The sequence below is a fragment of the Centrocercus urophasianus genome, unplaced genomic scaffold (assembly GCF_019232065.1).
Source record: "Centrocercus urophasianus isolate 14NV4802_14NV808 unplaced genomic scaffold, USGS_Curo_1.0 seq_14, whole genome shotgun sequence".
NCBI lineage: Eukaryota > Metazoa > Chordata > Aves > Galliformes > Phasianidae > Centrocercus > Centrocercus urophasianus.
Genome location: NW_024884586.1, coordinates 37,221,473 through 37,242,195, shown reverse-complemented (window position 1 = coordinate 37,242,195; position 20,723 = coordinate 37,221,473). Strand labels below are relative to the sequence as shown.

General features: G+C 35.9%; 1 protein-coding gene across 2 annotated transcripts in view; it reads left to right on the top strand.

Moving 5' to 3' along the window:
• Positions 1 to 20,723, top strand: part of TTC7B (tetratricopeptide repeat domain 7B) — a 123,502-nt gene that overhangs the window by 63,156 nt on the left and 39,623 nt on the right. For both annotated transcript variants that reach the window (XM_042814706.1, XM_042814707.1), the window contains exons 14-17: positions 1,894 to 1,966; positions 3,354 to 3,514; positions 14,346 to 14,462; positions 18,171 to 18,268. In XM_042814706.1, the coding sequence (XP_042670640.1) occupies positions 1,894 to 1,966; positions 3,354 to 3,514; positions 14,346 to 14,462; positions 18,171 to 18,268 (449 nt within the window). The remainder of the gene's footprint in view (positions 1 to 1,893; positions 1,967 to 3,353; positions 3,515 to 14,345; positions 14,463 to 18,170; positions 18,269 to 20,723) is intronic.

Sequence of the window (20,723 nt, the reverse complement as noted above, 5' to 3'; positions counted from 1 at the left end):
TTCGAACTCTACAAATGATGAACAGGCTTCAGCATGTATCATGGTGTTGCTAGTTGTTTGTTTTGATGATTTAGGTAGAGGATGTTACTGAAAGTTTGTTACGGCTCCGAATAAATTATGCTCTACTTAGCAGAATCATACCCACTTTCTCTCACAGTTCTTTATTTAAAGAATATTTTTTTTGAGGAGATAGAAATTGAAATTCTCCATTCATCTCCTACACAGTTTAAAGATCAAGCGATTGTACTGGGATCAGTATTTTGATTTGTCAAAGTGTTGGTTTTGTTTATTTCATTTTTGTGGTGTTGGTTCTTGTTTGTTTTGTTTGTTTGTTTGCCTTTAATTGTTTACATAAAGGACGTATTCCTGAAGAAATACAGGTTTCTGCTGGGAACTTAGTGCTGGTTTCCAAGGCCACCAGTTCACTAGCCATTTGAGAAGGCTTTTTTTGCTATCTTTCTGCACTGGTGAGGGGGTGTTTGTTTCACTGGCTTCGTTTGGAAGACTTTCAGTGCTTTTCCTGTGGCTGGTGTGAATTGAAGTTTCACAGAACTCACCAAATTTGTGATAGATAGTAACAGCTTTATTCTGTCACTAGCTGAAGCTTGGTGACTGAACTAGTACTCTTTAAGATCCAATCTCTCCTTTTCAGAGTCACTTAGTCTTGATTGATTCTTGAATTAAAAAAGAAAACAAAACAAAAAGAAATTGCAGCAGCCACCACTGGTTCTTTAAAGAAATATTCAATAAAATAAGAAGCAGCCCCCTAGTAAGTTAAACTACATTGATACGTGTTGATACAGTTGTTAAACTACTGGAGTTATCTCTTTGAACTTGAGAAGACATGATTGCGCAATTCAGAAGCAGAAGGTTTGTGATTGTAATATATTCTAAAGGATTTTGTTCTCTGCCTATAAAGAAGACTGATCATATATTCTGAAGATGATTATTACACATACTAGTTCTACCTGAGCCTACGTTATAAGAATGCATTGAAATGTAGTTCCATCCGTGCTGCCCAGTGTTTAATGCACATAATTTTGGGGTACAGTCATCAATTGTTTTGTATCTATGTTAAAGTTCCCTGACTCCTCCCAAAAAGAAAAACAGAAAACCCATACCTGTGCTCAAAGGCAAGCACCTTATTGTGAAGGGGAATGGCTGTATGGACTGTTTTCTGTGGGATTTGTGTCAATACGAACAAGTCAAATCTGACCTACAGTTGTAATATGGTTTGTTGTGGTTGGACTTGATGATATTGAAGGTCTTTTCCAATCTGAGCAATTCTATGATTCTATGACCTAAACACTCAAAACAAAAACAAAATAAAACAAGAAAACTTCAAAAAATGTGGAAAAACATTATTTCTTTTGGTAATTTATGTTACTTGCAACTACAGTAATTACCAGTACTCCAGGAATTAATAAGCACAGAAACGCTGCTGAGATTGGAAAGCTCAACAAAAGCTTTTTTTGAACAGGAGTTATTTATAAAACAATCATCAGCATAGCTTTCTTCATCTGACCTTCAAACATAGGTACATGATAAACCATCCAACATAGGTTTCTTTTACATTGCTACATAGCAAAGTACTCTTCTAATTTAGTATTAAAAAAAAATCAGAGCCTTCCTAGGAGGCTTAGTATGCTGAAAATGTCCTTAAACTTTGGGAGTTTAAAGAAATAAATCTCAGATCTACTTTACTACTCTTGGTCTTCAAGTTCTGTGCTTCAGAACTATCCTGATTAGGGTTAATGCAAATGCTCGAGTAATTCTCCTGTAGATTGTATCATTCTTGTCTTTGACAGCACATCCTTACAATATGTATGTATTTCTTACCTGTATTAATAGGATAAAAGATTTACAGTTTTGTTTCTCTGTTTTTTTTTTCAGGGCTCACAGTTTGTCTCCAACAGATCATCTGGCAGCGTTTTACTTGGCACTGCAGCTTGCCATATCCAGACAGGTTAGTGCTCTTTTGAAGGTGCAATGTCTCATTATCACTTAAACTTTAAGACTTATATCTGCTGATTGGATACAGGTGAAGATTTTTTTTTTTTCAATAAAATCCTGGTTTTCTTTGTGCATATATGCATGTATATATATATGTGTGTGTGTGTGTGTGTGTGTATGTTTTTTTTTAATAGAAAAAAAGGAAACATTCTTTCTCAACACCTTTGGTTTTTCATACTTCTCTGGACTTCTACCACAGTATTTCCAGCCCTAGGATCAGAAATAAGACATGTGAAATTCAGTTGTTTTGTTTTTTTCAGCCTTTATATTGCTGGGCAGAGAGCAAGAAAATTCAAATTTGAGAGCACATCCACACAATACGTCTATTACGCGTAAACTATGCTTACAAATTATCAAGGGAATGAAACTACTGAATCTAGCTTTTGAGAATCTTAGATAATGCACAAGTCTGCAGCATCTGCTAAGATGTGTGTCTTTTCAGAATGCTTGTAGAAGGTTTGTGAACAACATTACAAAATATGTTTAAAATGATAACTAGTAAGACTTTTAAAGCTATAAAAAAGATCAAAGCTGAGTTTAATTTGAAAAGCTCTTAAATGTAAGGAAGATAAGTGTTCTACCAGGTACCACAAGAATTTTGGATAATGCAAAATTGCTTTGTATATGACATAAGTCTTTCCTTTGTCTATTTTGTTTTGGGTAGCAGTTATGTAAATGGTAGTTGACACAATCTTGGTGACTGCTTTTCATTGCTAATGAGCAGCAGAGACGTTAAGCAAAGTCAGAGTGAAATGGATTGCCCCGTTAATATCACGTACTGTTCTTCAAGTAGCAAGCTATGATTGTATTTCTGAATTCTGGATTTCTGCTGTTGCTCAGTTAGTTTTCCTGGTTTTAACACTTTACTTCGAGTAGAAACACAGGTACCACAGTAGATCACGAAATTTTGTGTGAAGAGAATTTACTGTGGCAGTCTAGCTGTACGTTTTGTTAGTGTATTACAAATAAAATATTTAAAAACCATATAAAAATACAGTCAATATTTGAAAAAAAAGTATTTATTTATATATAGGTTAACATTTTAAAGGGCTAAAGTGAAGGGGGTTGTTTTTTTTTTTTTTCAACTTGCAACTTATTTTCCATAGTTAATATAGTTTTCAATTTTTACAATTCATTTTTGAGCATTTGGGTCTATTTTTAAACTTCTGAGTAATGTTCTGAAGGTGTCAGTAGAATTCAACATGATATCTTGGTGAACAGTATAGAAACATTAGGTGCAAGTAATGAAGTGTTAAGCAATATTTCTAGTAGATGCTTTTTTAATAAAAAACTTTTTTTTAATAGTGCTTTCTTTTTCTGCTTTCTGTTGATTTTATCAGATACCAGAAGCTTTGGGTTATGTTCGTCAGGCTCTGCAGCTACAAGGGGATGATGCCAACTCTCTTCATCTCCTTGCACTTTTGCTATCAGCCCAGAAACACTACCATGATGCTTTGAACATCATTGATATGGCCCTGAGTGAATACCCAGAAAATTTTATGTGAGTAAATGTCATGTTTAATTTGTATGCTTTCCCTCTTTCTTTTTCTTTTTTTTTTTTTTAATATTCTTACATCATTAATTTTGAGAGAGGATAGATTTGAAATCGGTCTATTTTTTACTTATTTTTCCCCCAATATTATTTTCCCCTGATTGTAATACATTAGCAAACATCCTGTTCCTTGATGTTGAATGCCACCTTTTTGTTGTCTGTAAGAATTATTGCTGCCTTTTTCTTCATAAATTTGACCAGGACCTTAGTTGATACAGTTGATAGCTTTATAGCCTTCTGATATTTCACATTTTCCTCTTCATCTATTGAATTGACTGTGTTCTCATTAGGTGCTTCCACTCATTTCAGAATTTCAGAACTATCTAGCTATTCTTCTCCTAGACTTGTTTATACTCTGAGGGATCTCTGCCAGTAAATCCTGGTTTGAGAGGAAATTGAAGTATCAGCTACCTAATTTTATATCCTACCATTTTTAAAAACAAACATGATCAAAGCACTGCAGTCTGTCATCTTCTACCTGTTTTTGGTTCATCTTCTGCTACTTAGTGATGATGTAAATTGCAAAGAACAAGCTGCTATTTCTCTCAGAATCATTAATGATCTAGAAGAAGTATTTCTGAAATTACAGCTCTCCCTGTTTTAGTGAGAAAACAAAGGATCATTCAAAACATACTTATGGGCTTTAAATATATGGTCAATGTCCTCTCTGTACTTGTTTAGGTTTATAACTACATTTTGTGGCTAAGCCTTTTGCCTGAGTTGTCTGATCTTTCTAAAGTTCTGATCTTTCTGATAATGTAAGTATGTATGTGAATGATACGGGTTCCTAATGGTGGTTCTGAATTGTTCATCTTGTATGGTGCAAACACAATGGTAAAATAGTGTACTACCTAAAAACCTACTGGAGCTCTAGAGAGGAATATCTTTCTAACAGGCATTTCCATCAAATAAACAACAATTGCTGAAGAATTCAATATACATTTCTAGACAGTCTTTTAGCATCTTCTCTTTAGTGCTGTCAGGTTGATTCTGGTTCCTAAGAAGTCAAGGTAATGACTGAGATTCTCTGTGTGCTCTCTGCAGTTATTGCTGACAGCAGCCAGCCCTATCTGGTCAATAAGATAAATTTGGATTGACTTCTTCATGTAACTGGATTATTTTTGTAAGGATTTATCAGCACGACCTCAAGTTTACAATCTGTTCTTGCACTCAATATCTGGTGCTGTTTATATAGTTGTCAATATGTATGTGTGTGTATATAAAACATAAATGCTTAGTTTATTCTTAAGTCTATTATCTTAGACTGCAACTTTTGTATAAGATATGATCTCATAGTACTTCCTAGCAGACTGAGAAGTGATCCTCTTGTGTATATCTGAGGCTTGCTCATTTTTAGTTAAACTTTTGATTATTTCCTGTTGATATTCATTGGCTTTTGTAAAAATTTCAAATATCATCATATTTTGCCTTTAGTTTTTCAGTTATGTCTGAACCCCTGCAAAGTGCAAGGCTTTTCTTGGTATTCTCTATATTTAGTCAATATCCATTATCGCAGTTTTATGCAAAATTTGTATTATTTGTAGATTCACAGTGTAATGAATCACTGTACTTGGAAAACACTGAAGTAAAACACAGTGCTTGTGTTTTGTGTTTCTTCTTTTGTTGTTATTCTTATCCATCTACCTCTGCATGGTATACTTGCATTTTTTCTCTGAGTATTCCTCTGCCCTCCTCACAGCTGTATGTTCTATTTTGGTGAAAAGATTCTAAATTTTCAAAAGTTTATTAATGCTCTGTATTTGTGAAATTCTACACGTGTAAAGAAATAATAGAACACACTCTGAGAAATGGATATTTTAAAGCATTTTCCTGTTGTAATCACTTAATAAATGTGTTATGTGTCAGTTTTTAACCTTTTAGAGCTGCTATTGCCAGAATTGTTTCATGTTCAGCATTTGAAGAATACTGTGGGCATACCATCGTATCTTGAATTATTGTTAACTTTCCTGTACTATAGAGCTTGAAAGTTGCTGAGCAAGTATAACTTGATTAGATTACCATCTGGCTCCATTCATCTTTAGGTCAGTATACAGAAAGGAATTTAACAGAGCCAAAGAGTTCTGCCCCATCTTAATCTAAAGGAGTGGAAGACATTAACAAATGTCACACTGTGCTGTTAATAGCAAGATACAGATTTATTTTTCAAAAGACAGTTAAGTGTTCTTTCTTTGTCCATTATATTGTCAGCATAAATTTGCAGTCTGGGCTGAGACCTTAAGGAGTAAGGGAACAAACTATTGGAGAAAACATAATAAACCTGTAGAAGTGAAATAGGTATGTACTAATGTTTTCTAGAAATAGTCAAATACAAGATATCTGCTGAGTAACTCTAGCACTGTTCGCTCAAACTTACTGTATACTGTAAGTTTACTGTGAACGAGACTGAGTACCTTGCTCTGATGAAATGGGTAAGAGTAAGGTGCCAGCACCAAAAAAATCCAAATAGTTAATCTCAGTCAGGTCCTAAGGCATTTGAATTCATCAGAGGTGTAACTTCAGAAGATATGACCTCCCATATTTTATTAGACAACTTGTCCTTGCAGTAGAAATGCAAAGTTCAGTTCTCCTTCATCTGGCAGGATTTATAGACACAGATGATGCTCAGTCCTAGCCATCAAACTCTATAGAAGACTGGTGAGGTGACCCTCTTGAAAACAAGAAAAATATGAGAGCAGGCTAGAAGGAGCCACAATATATCCTAAACTACTAAAGTAGTTAACTATGAGGATGTAGGTAGTGAGTTTTTTGCTGTTTGGATTTGCCTTGAATTTTATTTATTTCAAGCTAATGGTTACTTTAAGTATGTAAGCAGTCCTAGAGGTGTGCATTAGTCTGAAGGTGTATTCAGTATGATGCCAGCTAGTGCTTGTTGAGTTGCGTTGATACTGGGGGTACTTGCCTTCCCTCCATTTATTTCCCTCAACATCAGCTATGGAGCACTACTTGTGATAACTGCATCTTTGCAGTTAAACCAACAGGGCATATAACTCTTACAGTTCATTGGTAAAACCCAAGGTAATAGCTATACTTAGTTATTTTAAAGTCAAGCTAATATACTGAGTTAATGTTTTGAACTCTGTTCTCTGACAGAGAAAAGCCAAAATGCTTTGGACACTTCGTGTTGGTGAGAAGCATATTGGTTAAATAAACAATGCCTAAATTTCTTGGGAAGAGAACATTTTGGAAGTAAATCCAATCCTTCAGTTGCTAAGAGATTTCTGGCTTTTTATAAGTGAGCACTGCTCCATAATTAACTTTTATATCTCATGCACAGGTCTATGTTGAGGAGCCTATTAGTGACCTCCTTTCCATGACACTTTCTTGTCTTTTTACCCTTGTTATGAGCCTAAATCTTAATGCTTTTTTTTTTCCCACTAGTATGAAATCTTCAAATAACACTTCTGTTCTACCTCGTGATTAGTCAAAAGTAGTTTTTCAATAAAGAGTGACAGGGCTAGGTGACATATTTATGATACTGTTTTTTTGTCTTAGCTTTTTTAGGTTCTCTGTCATTATTTCAAGTGTTGGTGCAGTTAAAGATAAGTATTGTGCCTGAAATTAGTATAACAAAGCAAAATAAATATTGAATATTAATTGATAATTTTATGCTGAAAATTGAGAACTGCAATGGATAACAGCTGACAAACTTTTGAAGTAGGAGAAGTAGGAAACAGCAGATGGGTTATTTGAGGAGTGTAAGCATGATATTTTAATGTTAAGTACGCTCAAAAAGGAAAGACATATGGTAACAGGTTTGAAGACAGCTAAAGATTAAGTTCACAGTTTAAACATTTACATTTGTTGAAGTGTGATGGGCTATTTTTTTTTTTTTCCAAGAATCTTTCGTAGAAGCATCAAGCCAGTGTATCATTCTTCACTAAAAAGTATTCTTTCATTACTGACTCTGCAGGACTCCAGAGCTACAGTAAATATCTCAGAATTGCAAATCATTGATTAGCAGATTTCTTGTTGTCCAAGTAGGCGTAACATAAGAGCTACTGGTACCTGGAGTGTATGATGATACACTCATAGCTGTTTTGTGGAGAGGGATGTATTTATCAATTAGAGGGAATAGATTGCACCAGTTTATTTTGCCAAGGTTGGGAATAATTGCACTGTTATGTGTGATGTTGGATGAACTGGCACTTTTTTTTTTTTTCTTGATAAGTAGAGCACGGGGAATTCTTTGAGAAAAGTGCAGTAATGTATGAATGGACAAAGAGCAGCAGTCACCTGTTGGCCTTGCCAAAGTCATGTGTCTGGGAAGGCTGTTGTATGCATCCTTGTCAACTTCCGACACAAAGTTTTTTCAAATCCAGTTAATTTTGGTCTTTTCTGTTTTGGGCATAAGTTTGTTCTCAGGAATGATATTTCTGTAAGTCTCGAAGTTTTTAGTTCTTAGTCACGAATAGTATAGCATAGTTTAGTTGGAAGGGACCTTACAAAGGTCATCGGATCCAACTGCCTGACCACTTCAGGGATAACCACACGTTCGAGCATATTAATGAGGCCATTATTCAAATGCCTTTTGAACACTGACAGGCATGAGGCATTAACCACCTCACTTTGGAAGCCTGTGCCAGTGTCTGACCAGCCTCAAATAAGTAAATATTCCAAATATCCAGTCTGAGCTCTTTGTTGTTCCCATCCTGCCATTGATTCCCAGGCACAGAGCCCCCTGCCTTCCTCTGCTTCCCCTTCTCAGGGAGTTGCAGGGAGCACCAGTGCTTCTGTTTTTTCTTTCCATAATGTCTTTGTTTGTCTGTTGTGTGTGCTTTATATTAGCTGTTATTATGTGCTTTTACCAACTGGTTGACTAACCAAGGAGCTGTTGATAGGCAGATATTCTCTTATGTAACAGATTTGTCATTATCCTTCGGGCATTATCCTTGACTGTTATATTTGCTTGGCATGGCTAGGCTGTAGATACTCCTCTGAAACTTGATTGACAGAGTCCTAGTTTGGGTTATGAACTAGCTGCCGTAGGCTGTTGAAGACAGGAAACCAGAAAGTTTTCAAGTATAACTAATTTGTTCTGGCTTTAGTCAGAAGCTATCTTCATTATAGTTTACGGATTTGCATTTTTGTAAGGACATTGTGTTCCTAAGATGGGATACTGCATGTATTATCTCTACCAAACATCGCGGGATTGACTACTGCTTCTTTCTGCTGAGAAACAGTGCTACTGCACTGTGAATAAATATACGGGGAAGCATAGTTCAAAGAGTGCAATGGAGGCCATACTGCAACAAAATAAGAGGCATTACTTTTGTAATGCTTTTCGTGAGGTGTTTTAAGAACAGTTAAACATTTTTCCCCATCTCTTCTACAGTCTATCGAAAGCAAACTGAGGAAGCATTCCATTCTTCAATTTCATTTTTAATGATAGAAGAACTGATTTCCGTCTTCAGTGTTCTATTAATCTGTATTGCTTTTATACATACTAGCTTTTTGTGGAAACACTGTCCTCTAGGTGAACTGTGCTTTCCCTCCATGGTGCTTGTCCCATCTGTATTTGTATGTAGAAATTGTACCTCTTTTGTTTTGGTAGACTGACTACATTAAATATTTTTTATGCTCTGCAGTCTCCAGCCAGCTGATAACCCTCACAGCCTTTCTCTGCAGCTGCTCCAATTTGAAATTTTGTGTATGTAACTGTTATAACGAGAATTATTATAGCATTCCAGATGTGGCCTCACAAGGGTATTGTAGAAAGGCTGTTTCTTTCTGTTTCTGCTTCAGCTACTGCATTCCAAAATTACATCTGCCCTCTTGTCTGTAGCCTCACCTTGATGAAGTTGGCTGTTAGGCACCTCTGATTTGAAATAACTTTTACCCAGACTGTTTTCTCCAGTCTTTCTTTACTGAGTGTGCATGATGATCTGTTTTTTCATTGTTGTTTCAATGTTATTTGATCACAGAATCGGAACAGCTTGGGTTGAAAAGGACCACAATGATCATCTAGTTTCAACCCCTTATGTGCAGGGTTGCCAACCACCAGACCAGGCTGCTCAGAGCCACATCCAGCCTGGCCTTGAATGCCTCCAGGGATGGAGCATCCACAACCTCCTTGGGCAACCTGTTCCAGTGCATCACCACCCTTACTCCTAATATCTAATCTAAACCTCCCCTGTCTCAGTTTAAAACCATTCCCCTTGTCCTATCACTATCCACCCTCATAAGCAGCCATTCCCCTTCCTGTTTACACCCTCATTTCAAATATGGGAAGGCCACAATGAGGTTTCCCTGGAGTCTTTTCTTTTTCAAGCTAAACAAGCCCTCAGTCTTTCCTCATAGGAGAGGTGCTCCAGTCCTCTGATCATCTTAGTGGCCCTCCTCTGGACCTACTCCAAGAGCTCCACGTCCTTCCTGTACTGTCTTATCTTTTCTTTTTGTATAATTCTCTGCGTGTGATTAAAATTGTAATGATCTGTCTACCTTCTCTTAAAAGAACACCAGCAATACAGCTGCTGTTCTTCAATCGTTATACTCACAGACGCGATATTTTCTTAAACTGCCTGAAATCTTCTGGGATTCTTCTGGGAAAATACTGGGAAAAGGACTATTTTTGAATGCATTAGTTTTCTTCTAGTTTAAAGTGTTCCCATTCCCTATATATTTTTGTTTTTACGTCAGAGATGACAAAAGTAAAGATTATGGTGGCAGGGTATTCATTCCTAAATTTTTATTTTTTTAACCTACTTAGGTACAAAAACGCCTTTAAAGACTAATTTTTTTCTTGTTGTTTAATATCCCTACTTTAGCTTTACCTTTTAGTGTGTACCAAAGATGTAGTTTTCTTTATTGATTTTTCTCTTCCCCCATTTATCTCCCTCTGTTCTTTGTAGAATCCCTACAGGTTTCTGGTACAGTTATTGGTGATTGATCTGTCAAACATTGGGTTTTACCCCTTCAACTTGAGATGCAAATCCTTAAGTGTTGTAACATTTTTCTGTTAAAGTCCAGACTTCTCTGTATCATAGATATCTTTGCTAACCTTTGCTAACCTTTGCTATTGCATTATTTCAGCACATCCTGTTAATATTCAAAGATCTGGTTATAAATCCATTTGAGACTTCTCACTCTTTGCTTGAAGAAAAATCCGGCAATATATGGATTAGCTTATGAGCGGCTGTCTTATAATGTCCTCATTAGCTAGTGAGATCAGTCTTAAAGTAATGGAGTCATTTGCTGCTTCACTAACTATTTAGTAAATTGATCAGCCATTAGCTCCAAGAATAATAAAGCCTTTTCACTTAGGAGTTTGATTTGTTCTCAATTTTGTCTGGATAATTATTCTCCTAAAATGATGCAGTTCCCTTTGTTTTTATCTAAAGATCTACATCCATATCAAACAGTGATGCCGAAATGTCTTCCTAGTCACATATCTTTAACAAAACCTAGCCTGTTTTACCTACTTTTCTTCCCCAAAGGATCTGACCCAAGCGGATTTCTCTTTGTGTCTGTTTGTTCCAGTTTCACACATTGCTGACAGATACCATTCCACACTTCATGAATATTGTCTATTCCTCACTACTTGCATTCTTAGCCATCAGTGCTGTTCCACCATTAGATTTGTTCTGCTCTGTGCCACTAATTTAAACATTAGCCTCTTACAAACAGACAGAGCTAAATGGTTTGATACTCTTATAAAATGTACAGATTGATTTTCATCATTCTCAATTTTGACAGTGTATTAAAGATGTGTGTGAAAATTACCAGGACTATTCCTTCTGAAGCTTTTGACTCCGTAATTGGAGTGTCAGTAAAGCGGGCTGTGTTCCAGGGCAGTTGTTTCCACAGATGCTTTAAGTTGGCCTTACAAGAAAATCCTTTTTCAGGTGATGTACCTCATGGTTTCATAAACCTTCCTGATAATACTTATATCTGAGCTGCTTGCTCATCTAGTTATTGACTCATTTCTCCACTAATGTTTATAGAGAACTCAGAGGAATTAAGCTAGAGAGATCTGTTCATCTCACAGTATTGCTTCTGCCCTTTGCTTTCTTTCTTTTTCATCTCTTCGTTAGCCATTCATTAAGTAAAACTTTAGTTGGCATGTTTTCATTTTTCTCTTAACAACTCACTTGACTTTTGTAAAATGTCTTAGTTATTCTTTGATTTATAGTCCAAATATTTCACAGTTACAGGAGAGCTGCTCTCTATGATTTTATATATGCAAGCATTATTGTTTAAAAGATTATTTTTGCTTTAGCATGTGAGTAATCCCACACTATGGTACTTCTTTTATAAACACACACACACATATGTTTAGTATATCTTGGCATTAGATACTATTGCCTACCCTTTCACAAAATTATGAGTGTTTTCCTTTTCCCATCATACTTTCAATTTATTGTTTCTGTACTGGAAAACCTGCAGCCATTTGGGCCCTTTATGTTTTCTGAAATTTGTAAGAAACAGGGATAATGTTGTATGTGCTCCAGGTGCACGAACAGTATTGAATTCTGATGCACTGCTTCAATTCTTGCATGAATATTTCCCTTCTGTCTTTCTGTTGAGTCCTGTAGTGTACTAGTCCAGGTTCTTATATTTTTGTTGCACAGACTCCTGCTATTTTGTACACGTGTGTTTAAGTCATTTCTTAATAATCACTTCTCCTCCCATTCTGTCTCCCACTAAATCCTTCTTTTACCTCTTGCAAGCATTCAGTGGTTTGCAGACCTATTGTTTTCTCTCTCCTATGGCATTTCTGGAAGTCTTAAATGCTTTTGAAAGCTATTAGTATTAGTTTTATCTGTAAAGTGTTTGCAATAAGATGTTTATTAGAATCACCTTGTTTCTAAAATGACTTGTAAATTCAGTGCAAGTGAACTTACTATATTCCATACATTTTGTAAAATGCTTCAAAATCACTGTAAAAAAAAAAAAAAGTAAAACCATATGCACAAAAACCTTTTTAACACTCTTAATAAAAATACTGTTAAAAACACTTCCTTGTTTTAAAGTACAGAGAAATGGGAAACATTGCATTAAATACATTGCTGTTATTTTTGGATATGGTTTGGCTTTGGGGAGGGGGATGTTAGGGATGGAAAAGATGTGACAGTCTGAGGGGCAGAGGATGTTGCTTGTCTTCTTTTTCCTTCTTTCCTGGGTAAAATGGTGGACAGACCTGAATGTTTTTTCTTCCAGTTACATAGGTACAGTTAAAGTATTATCTACAAAGCAGCACTCTGTCAAATGGAATGTGACTTTAAATGATTTATATAGATCCCCATATACTAAAATGTGATTTACTTATAAGAGGAAAGCATGAGTGATTGCTTTGTAACATCGGATGAGCCTCCATATGACATTATTACACTTGCTTATCCGCAGGCTCTCATTCCCTTAACTAATGCAGTGGCCTGTATTCCCTTTGCTTCTCAGTGCCAGCAACACACACACTGTAGAATTGTCTTTTAGATTCATATTCTGCATATTTTCTGCAAAGGACATTCAGTGCAATGCTGTAGCTGTAGCTACTGTGCATGCTGAAGCACTTGCTATCATTTCTTGTTCTTGAGAAAACCCTCTGGCAGTTTGCAGTTGCTATTAACAGCCTTCAAGTTTGTATTTGGGATAAGAAAGTTCTGAGCTTTCGCACATGCCCACCCTTCTCAGTCTTCCCACACAAACCATATGACCAATCAAATAAATTTTTCACTTAGGATGATTGAGGTTGTACTGGAATAAAATGCCGAAGTACACCTGGGCTTAAAAATGGAAAGTAGGCTAACAGTTTTATTTGTGTCTTCTCCTCCTGCTTTGTGTTCTCTAATCTTGCAACATACTAAAATCTGCTTTTAAATTAGTGTTTTTCTAGTGTATTATCTGTTCCCAGATGTTGTGATGTCTATAAATGTGCATACCAATTGACTAACGGCTTTACTATCCTGTTGCATTCATATTCTTTAGTTATCTAGGAAGGTGTTTTTCCAAGTTAAAAAACTTTCTACTGATACCTCAGTATGTGGCATGTAAAAGGAATATGCAGTTGTCATCTTGTGAGGTTATGCACATCATCTGTGTTGCTGCCTTAAGAAGCATCGACTTTGAAATCAGAATTAATTTATAGTGGCTTCCAGCAAATGCTTGCTCTGCTTAGGAACAGTTTGCTGTGTACCTAATGAATTATGTGCTTTCTTCATGTTATCACTTTAAAATGTTAAAAATGTTCAGTTTCTGCTGATGGCAGTGTAATATAGCATGGTGCTACATAAACTTTTTAATCTGACTAATGCTGATCAACTGCCATGTACCTATCTGATCTAATGGTATCTTTTCAATATAGCCTCTTCTACTTCTTATAAAAGAAGTTGATGGTAAAAAAGTTTATGAATTACAGGCAAATAGCATGTAAACTGATTTGTTTTCCTTCCTAAGTTCATGTGTGAAAACATTCCTTTCTCATAAAAGTAGTAAAGATTTTCCTTAATGAAGGCATTTCTTCTCTTCAACATACAAAATAGTGTTTTCAATGATCCAGCTAATTTCTTAACTACTATTATCTTACTTAACTGAAAAAAAAAAAAGCTAAAAAAAATTAAATCCTGTTGTTTCTTGTAAAAAGTACTATTACTTTGATGATATGATTCATTATTTGACTTTACTGCAATTAATGAAACAAAGATTTGAATTAACACCATCTTTGAAGTTATGTTATTTCCCCAGTGTGGCCTGAGATTGGATATCTTTAAAGAAGTTTTGCTTGAATCTCTTTCATTTTTCTTCATTCTTTTTCATTTTTCTCTAGACTACTGTTCACAAAAGTCAAACTGGAATCCCTGTGCAGAGGCCCAGATGAAGCACTCCTTACCTGTAAACACATGCTCCAAATTTGGAAATCCTGCTATAATCTCACTAACCCAAGGTAAGGTGCTGTAGAATTCTAGACTGTGCAATACTAGACAGGGCAATGCTGGGTCAGCAGTCCTCCTTTTACTTGTTCTGCTATTGCGAATGAGCAAAACCCTGAGGAGAACTAGAAGTGCTAAGACACTACCTGATGGATAGGCAGGAATCACCTGGAGTTCTCTGAAGTAATGTTAAGCTAATATGCTCTGCTTTAATGCGAACGGATTGCAGAAAGGGCAGAACTTCATGACATACTCTGCGATGTGGTTCTGTGTACTGGCGTTGTCTTGTTTTTCCTCCTGATCTGAATTGTGGAACCTTTTATATCAGCAAGTGTACAGAGTGCTGGAGTAAAATCTAGTTAAAGGACTTTTGCTAAATAGAATGAAGGAGGGCTAAACATTTAAGATTAAAGAAACAAAGGAGATCACATGGATAAATACAACATGCTTGAGAAGTCATCATGGCTTATTTTATTTGTTTTTAAAAGAGAAGTTTGGCTTATGAACCTACTACAGTTCTTCAAATGCCTTTGCAAGTATAAGTTGTTAAGAGTCCTCTTTGAGTTTTTGAACAACTTCAGTCCTTTGCCACACACACCTCTGATCACCTGTGAAATCAACAGGAAAACAAGTGTAAGCAGAATTTCCTGCTATCTGGTTGTCTGAAGGCTTGAAAATTTCTGGAGATGCTGTGTAAGAAGAGACTCATACCAGACTGTATCAGATAGCTGGTATGATGATTTGTTTCTGCTCACAGTTACGTAAACACATGTACCTCTATGAAGACTGGGAGAGCTGGAGCCTTAGGGCTAGTGAAAATTTTTTCCCTCTTGTGAGCAGTTTGGAGCAGAAAAAGTTGGGGGGGGTATGAAGATTGGAGGAAATAGGGGAAAGAGCATTGGAGGCCCCCACTTGGGTCAGTCATAGATCATTTATATAGGCTGATGCTGCACTATGGAGCAAGACTCAGAGTTGATAGAAAGCAAGTATGTCAGAATTTTTTCTTCTAAGCTAATTGATGGTGGTGTTTTTGTTTGCTTTCTTTGGTTGGGTTTTGGGGAAAGGGATTATTTAGGGAGTGCTTTTAAGAATTTTTAATCAAAAGGTTGTGCTGTAGAGAATAGTTAAAATTTCTCTGCAAACTTAATTTCAGTGAGGCTTTAAATGTACTCCACACGACCAGTTCTGGACACCAGACTACTTTGTGCCTGATAGTCTCTACTGTTCTTTTTATCTCGATGCTTAAGACTGTCTTGAAGTTCTGACTCACTGGTGACAGAAATTAAAATCAAATTGGTAATGAAATAGAAAGACAGGGATCATGATGAATTTCACAATTCATACACTGAGTTGTATGAAGCAGTGCGATGCCAAACTGAAACCTTTACTTGGATTGTCCAGGGTGAAATTTCAGGGCTGAATACTCTCTCATGTTTTGCCACAGTAATCCTAATCTGTCTGCCTAGGGAAAAATATGTCACTCTGGTCTGAAATGTGATGGGTAAGTTCTTTTCATTCAGCTACACTACAGATAATGCAGGAGTGTGGTGTAAAATCAGTATTTTCCTACCTTTAATTTTAATACAAACTTTGTTTTGTTGAAAAATACTGTTGGACAATGATTTTCCCACTGGAAATAATTGAAGCCTTTTCTTGTAGTTCTTTAAGATAATTAAAAATAAGTCTCTTAATCTTTACTGTTCTCTTTGTCATTTCTTCTCTTAATCTAAAACTGAAAATGTTTATTTTCAAATATTTAAATATACTTCAAGCTCATGTGAAACATATTTTTTTATTCTGATTGAGACTCAAAACTGATTTTCATATATAACTTTCCCAGTGAGATAAGAACTCACCTTTCTGATAAGCTGATCAGTGTCCAATATTTCTTCTTGCAGTTAATTTTATTTTGTGGTTTAAACTTGGGTTCACTGTCCTCAACAATCTTTTACTACTGAAAATACATTTTGAACAGCTAGATACAGCCCAGCATACATGCTAAATGCAGCGTTTTCTCTTATCTTTGTTCAGCTAATTTAGAACAATTTTGTCTTTATTCAGTATATACACATTTTTCTCCTTAAATAGTTTAATAACACTTACAAAATCATTTTGTGATATGAGACTCGGAATGTGTATGGAATAAAGATTACATCAGCCATGTTTCTATTCAGCATGCTCCTTGAATAGTTGAATTATTTTTTAGTACTTAGTTTGCCTTAAGAAAACAGAACAAACCACAGTGCCAGTAGTGTGCTTTAAAGATATTTGTGCTAAGCCTCACTTTCCTTGTCTGCAATATTTGGCACGTCATTTCTTGTGGACTGAGGAAGTAATTAATACAGAAAATATGCAACTACTGGTGTAGCAACTAAAGCTGATAGTATGTGTCCTAGAAAGTCCCCTTCTGTTTCCTGTGGATTTCTATCATCATTCTGTAAGGAAATTGGTCTTGCAATAATCTTAGTATAATGCAAAGTTTTATTTATATTATTTTAAGAGCAGCTGTACAAAGAGAGGAAGTTGTCTCATTGGTTTTTGAAGCGTGCAACTATTAAGAGTTGCTGAAAGGTTTCTTGCCTTTCTCTCAGATCAAATTTGGAAAGTGACGTTTAAAAAATGTAGGGCAACTGTAAAGATGTATTAAATTCCAGTCTTGCAGTTTAGACTAAGATCTGTTAGGTTTTACTTTAAGGTGGGAATTTTGTAGAGTTTTTTTCTGTTTTGTGGGGTATAAGAATCAGACAAAATTTTGCATTTTCCTAATTTGATCTAACAACCCAATTGTTTTAAAATTCATTATTTTTAAGTTTGTGGATTGTTTCTTAAAAAAAAAAAAAAAAAAAGAAAGATGTTTGTTAAAATCTTAGTTGATAGGAAGTAGTACTAACTTGGAGTCCTAAGTCCTAAAAGCAGAATTACTGCATTAGCCATTAATTCTCCAGTCTCTGTTCTTCTGCTGAATCTTTAATCACAGTTCTAGGACCAATCAGTTTTCCAGCAAGTCTATCAGCAAGAAGCCTGAGGGGCAGTGAGTTTCAACTGAATTGGAAATTGAGTGCATTTTTCCACGAGAGCTAACAGGGAAAACCTGTGGAAAGTGCTTAGGCACCTGATCTATTCTTAATTGTTCAAAGTGTTCCAACTCCACAGTTAGGATCAAATTCTGCATTAGATAGCTAACGTATGTGATAAAAAGCAAAAAAAGACACAAACACCACATCACTCAAATCTGTAGAGATAAAAGTGCTGCCTTTTAAGGAAAATGTAGGTTTAATGTTTTTATGACATTTTTATCTAAAATTAGACGTCTTGAGTTCAGTGTTTCTCTTTAGTGTGGGAAAAGTGTGGATTTTCAAACTCACATCTGTAGTCTTGGGCTGCTGAAACAGAAGTGCTGTATCTTACAGAATAGATTAAGGCACAATAAAGCCTTTTTGTGAAGCTGCTAGTTATAAATCGAGTTAAGTTTGTTTTTGCTTCTTGGTTATACTAATTATGACAACAAAGTCACTGAAGTAAATATGGATTTAGTTTTGCTCAGCTGTCCTTGTGCAGCTGGTTTAATGTACTGTGAGTGGTTGGCGATGCTCAGTACTAAATTTGTTCATAGAAAGAACCTTTATGGCAAGAACCTCTGTGGGAGGAGGGCAGTATGCAACGTGTATCTCAGTATATAATTTTATATTTTAATAGCTCACAATTTTTATACTTCATTACAGTGATTCTGGACGTGGGAGCAGCCTGTTAGACAGAGCTATTGCCGATAGACGACAGCTTAATACAATTACATTACCAGATTTCAGTGATCCTGAAACAGGTAAGAGCTGCATTTGAGCAATAGGATGAATAAAATGGACTTCCCATAACTTTTTTTATTAGTTGTTTGCTTTGTAAAATGATATCATGTATTGTGAGAATGTTTTCATTGTCATATGAGTTGAAAAAAACATTTTGGAACCATTTTTTATTTATGAAGTATTTTTTATAGTATGTTCACTATAAGCTAAAATTTCTGTGGTCTGGATCTTGCTGAGCTGGTGGTATATATATATATATATATATTTTGAAAAGCTAAAAATGAATGTGCTTTATTAGCCTATTTTCCAAAGTCCTTTTCTGCCTATTAAGTGTTTGTCACATATTTTCTTTTTTAAGAAAGCATATCACAAAAATTTAAGAAAACTGAATCTGAAGAAAACTCAAGACGTGACTTGTGGAATTTGCTAAAATCTCCAGTATTTATATTAAAATAGGATTACATAAGTGGATTACTTTAGACATAGCTTTGAAAATATATATTTATTATAAATCATCTATAATGCAAAAATTGTACTTCACAATTGCACTACATAAAAGATATGATTGTTACATATCAGTAAGTATTAACAGTATGTAACTTGTACATTTTATTTAATATATTAAATTTTTACAAGGCAAATTCATATGCCTCATCAAGTCATTTAAATAAAAACAGATGAGCCATGCATCCTGTGAAAAGCACAGAAATAATTACTGTTATGATACTAGATGTGCAAAAACCTTTAGAATATGTTATTTGCTTTCAAAAAAAATTTTTTTCTCCTCTTTCCTTGGTTTTATCTCCAAACTGTAGCATGCCTATTTTGACATCCTTCAGATATCAATTTCTGCTTATTCATACTTCAATATAAACAGCTTATGAGGAAATTTGTCAATCTGATGCATAAACTAAGATGCACTCAAGTGTAGTCTATATCTTTGCTTAATATTGGAATTGTGCAGTAGAGAAAAATCCACTTGAGATATTTCATGTCTGAAAGTTGAAGTTGGAGCTAATGTTCACTAGAAGAAAGAGTTCTGTGGTTGCTATAGTGGCAAGCATCTCAATGGTAAAGATCAAGTCACCTGGTTTAAAAGAACTGTAATATCACATGTTCTGAAGCATGGCATAGTTCATCCTCTTTGTTCCTACAAAAGAATTTTTTTGTGTTCTCATAATTACAATATATAAGACAACAGCATGAAATCTGGTAGCAATCATTCTGTGTTCTAGTCTAGCTCACTGTTTTCTTTGAAGGAGCTAACTTGAGTTTGAATGTTTCATGTGTGTATTTAAAGGTTTCGAACAGACGATTTCTTCTGTGCCTTTCAAAAAATGGGAATTGAGTGATTGTATTTGTTTGTTTGCACATTTTCCACGGGGACACAAAATTCTTCACCCTTCAAGGTGACCTATTTTTGTATATGCCACACTTCAGAGCATAAGTAATTGGTGTCTTTTATAAATTTTATATTCCTCAGAGCTTTTAAGCATAGATTAACGTTCATCCAAAACAGTGAGCTTTTCAAGAACTTTCCCTAGATTTTTCCTGAGGATCCAGATTGCCAGTTTTCCATCAGAAGAGAGGTGGCCAGAAGAGACAGGGAGGTGATTGTCCTTGTCTTCTCTGTTCTTGTGAGGCCCCATCTGGAGTATTGTGTCCAGGTCTGGAGCCCCCAGTACAAAAAAGACAGAGAGCCGTTGGAGAGGGTCCAGAGGAGAGCCACAAAGATGATCAGATGACTGGAGCACCTCCCCTGCGAAGACAGACTGAGGGAGCTGGGCTTGTTCAGCCTGGAGAAAAGAAGGCTGCGGGGTGACCTCATTGCAACCTTTCAGTACCTAAAGGGAGCCCACAAACAGGAGGGGAATCAACTCTTTGAAAGGGTTGATAACTGCAGAATCAAAGGGAAATGGTTTTAAGTTGAGGGAAGGAAGATTTAGGTTGGATGTCAGGGGGAAGTTCTTTACAGAGAGAGGGGTGAGGTGCTGGAACAGGCTGCCCAGAGAGGTTGTGGATACCCCGTCCCTGGAGGTGTTCAAGGCCAGATTGGATGAGGCCCTGGGCAGCCTGGTCTAGTATTAAATGTGCAGGTTGATGGCCCTGCATGTGGCAGGGGGTTGGAGCTTCATGATCCTTGAGGTCCCTTCCAACCCTGTGATTCTGTGATTCTGCCTTTGTGTCGTGAATCTTAGCTGTAGTGTTAGAGCTTATCACTACTTTCAAAGAGGACAAGATTGGAAATTAAAAATCTGGGGTCTTTTTTTGTTTATTTTCCTTATAAGAGGTAATTAAGATGGGTGGAACAGGGAGGGTCTTTTTTTTTATTTTTCTGCTTGTTCTGGTTTTGAGCTTTTAATTTTAGCAGAAACAACCTTGTTACAGTGCACATACTCAAATTCTGGTAGAGACTGTGGCTTTGTATCTATACAGTAGACTGTACAATATACTGTACAGTATCTGGAGTATTGT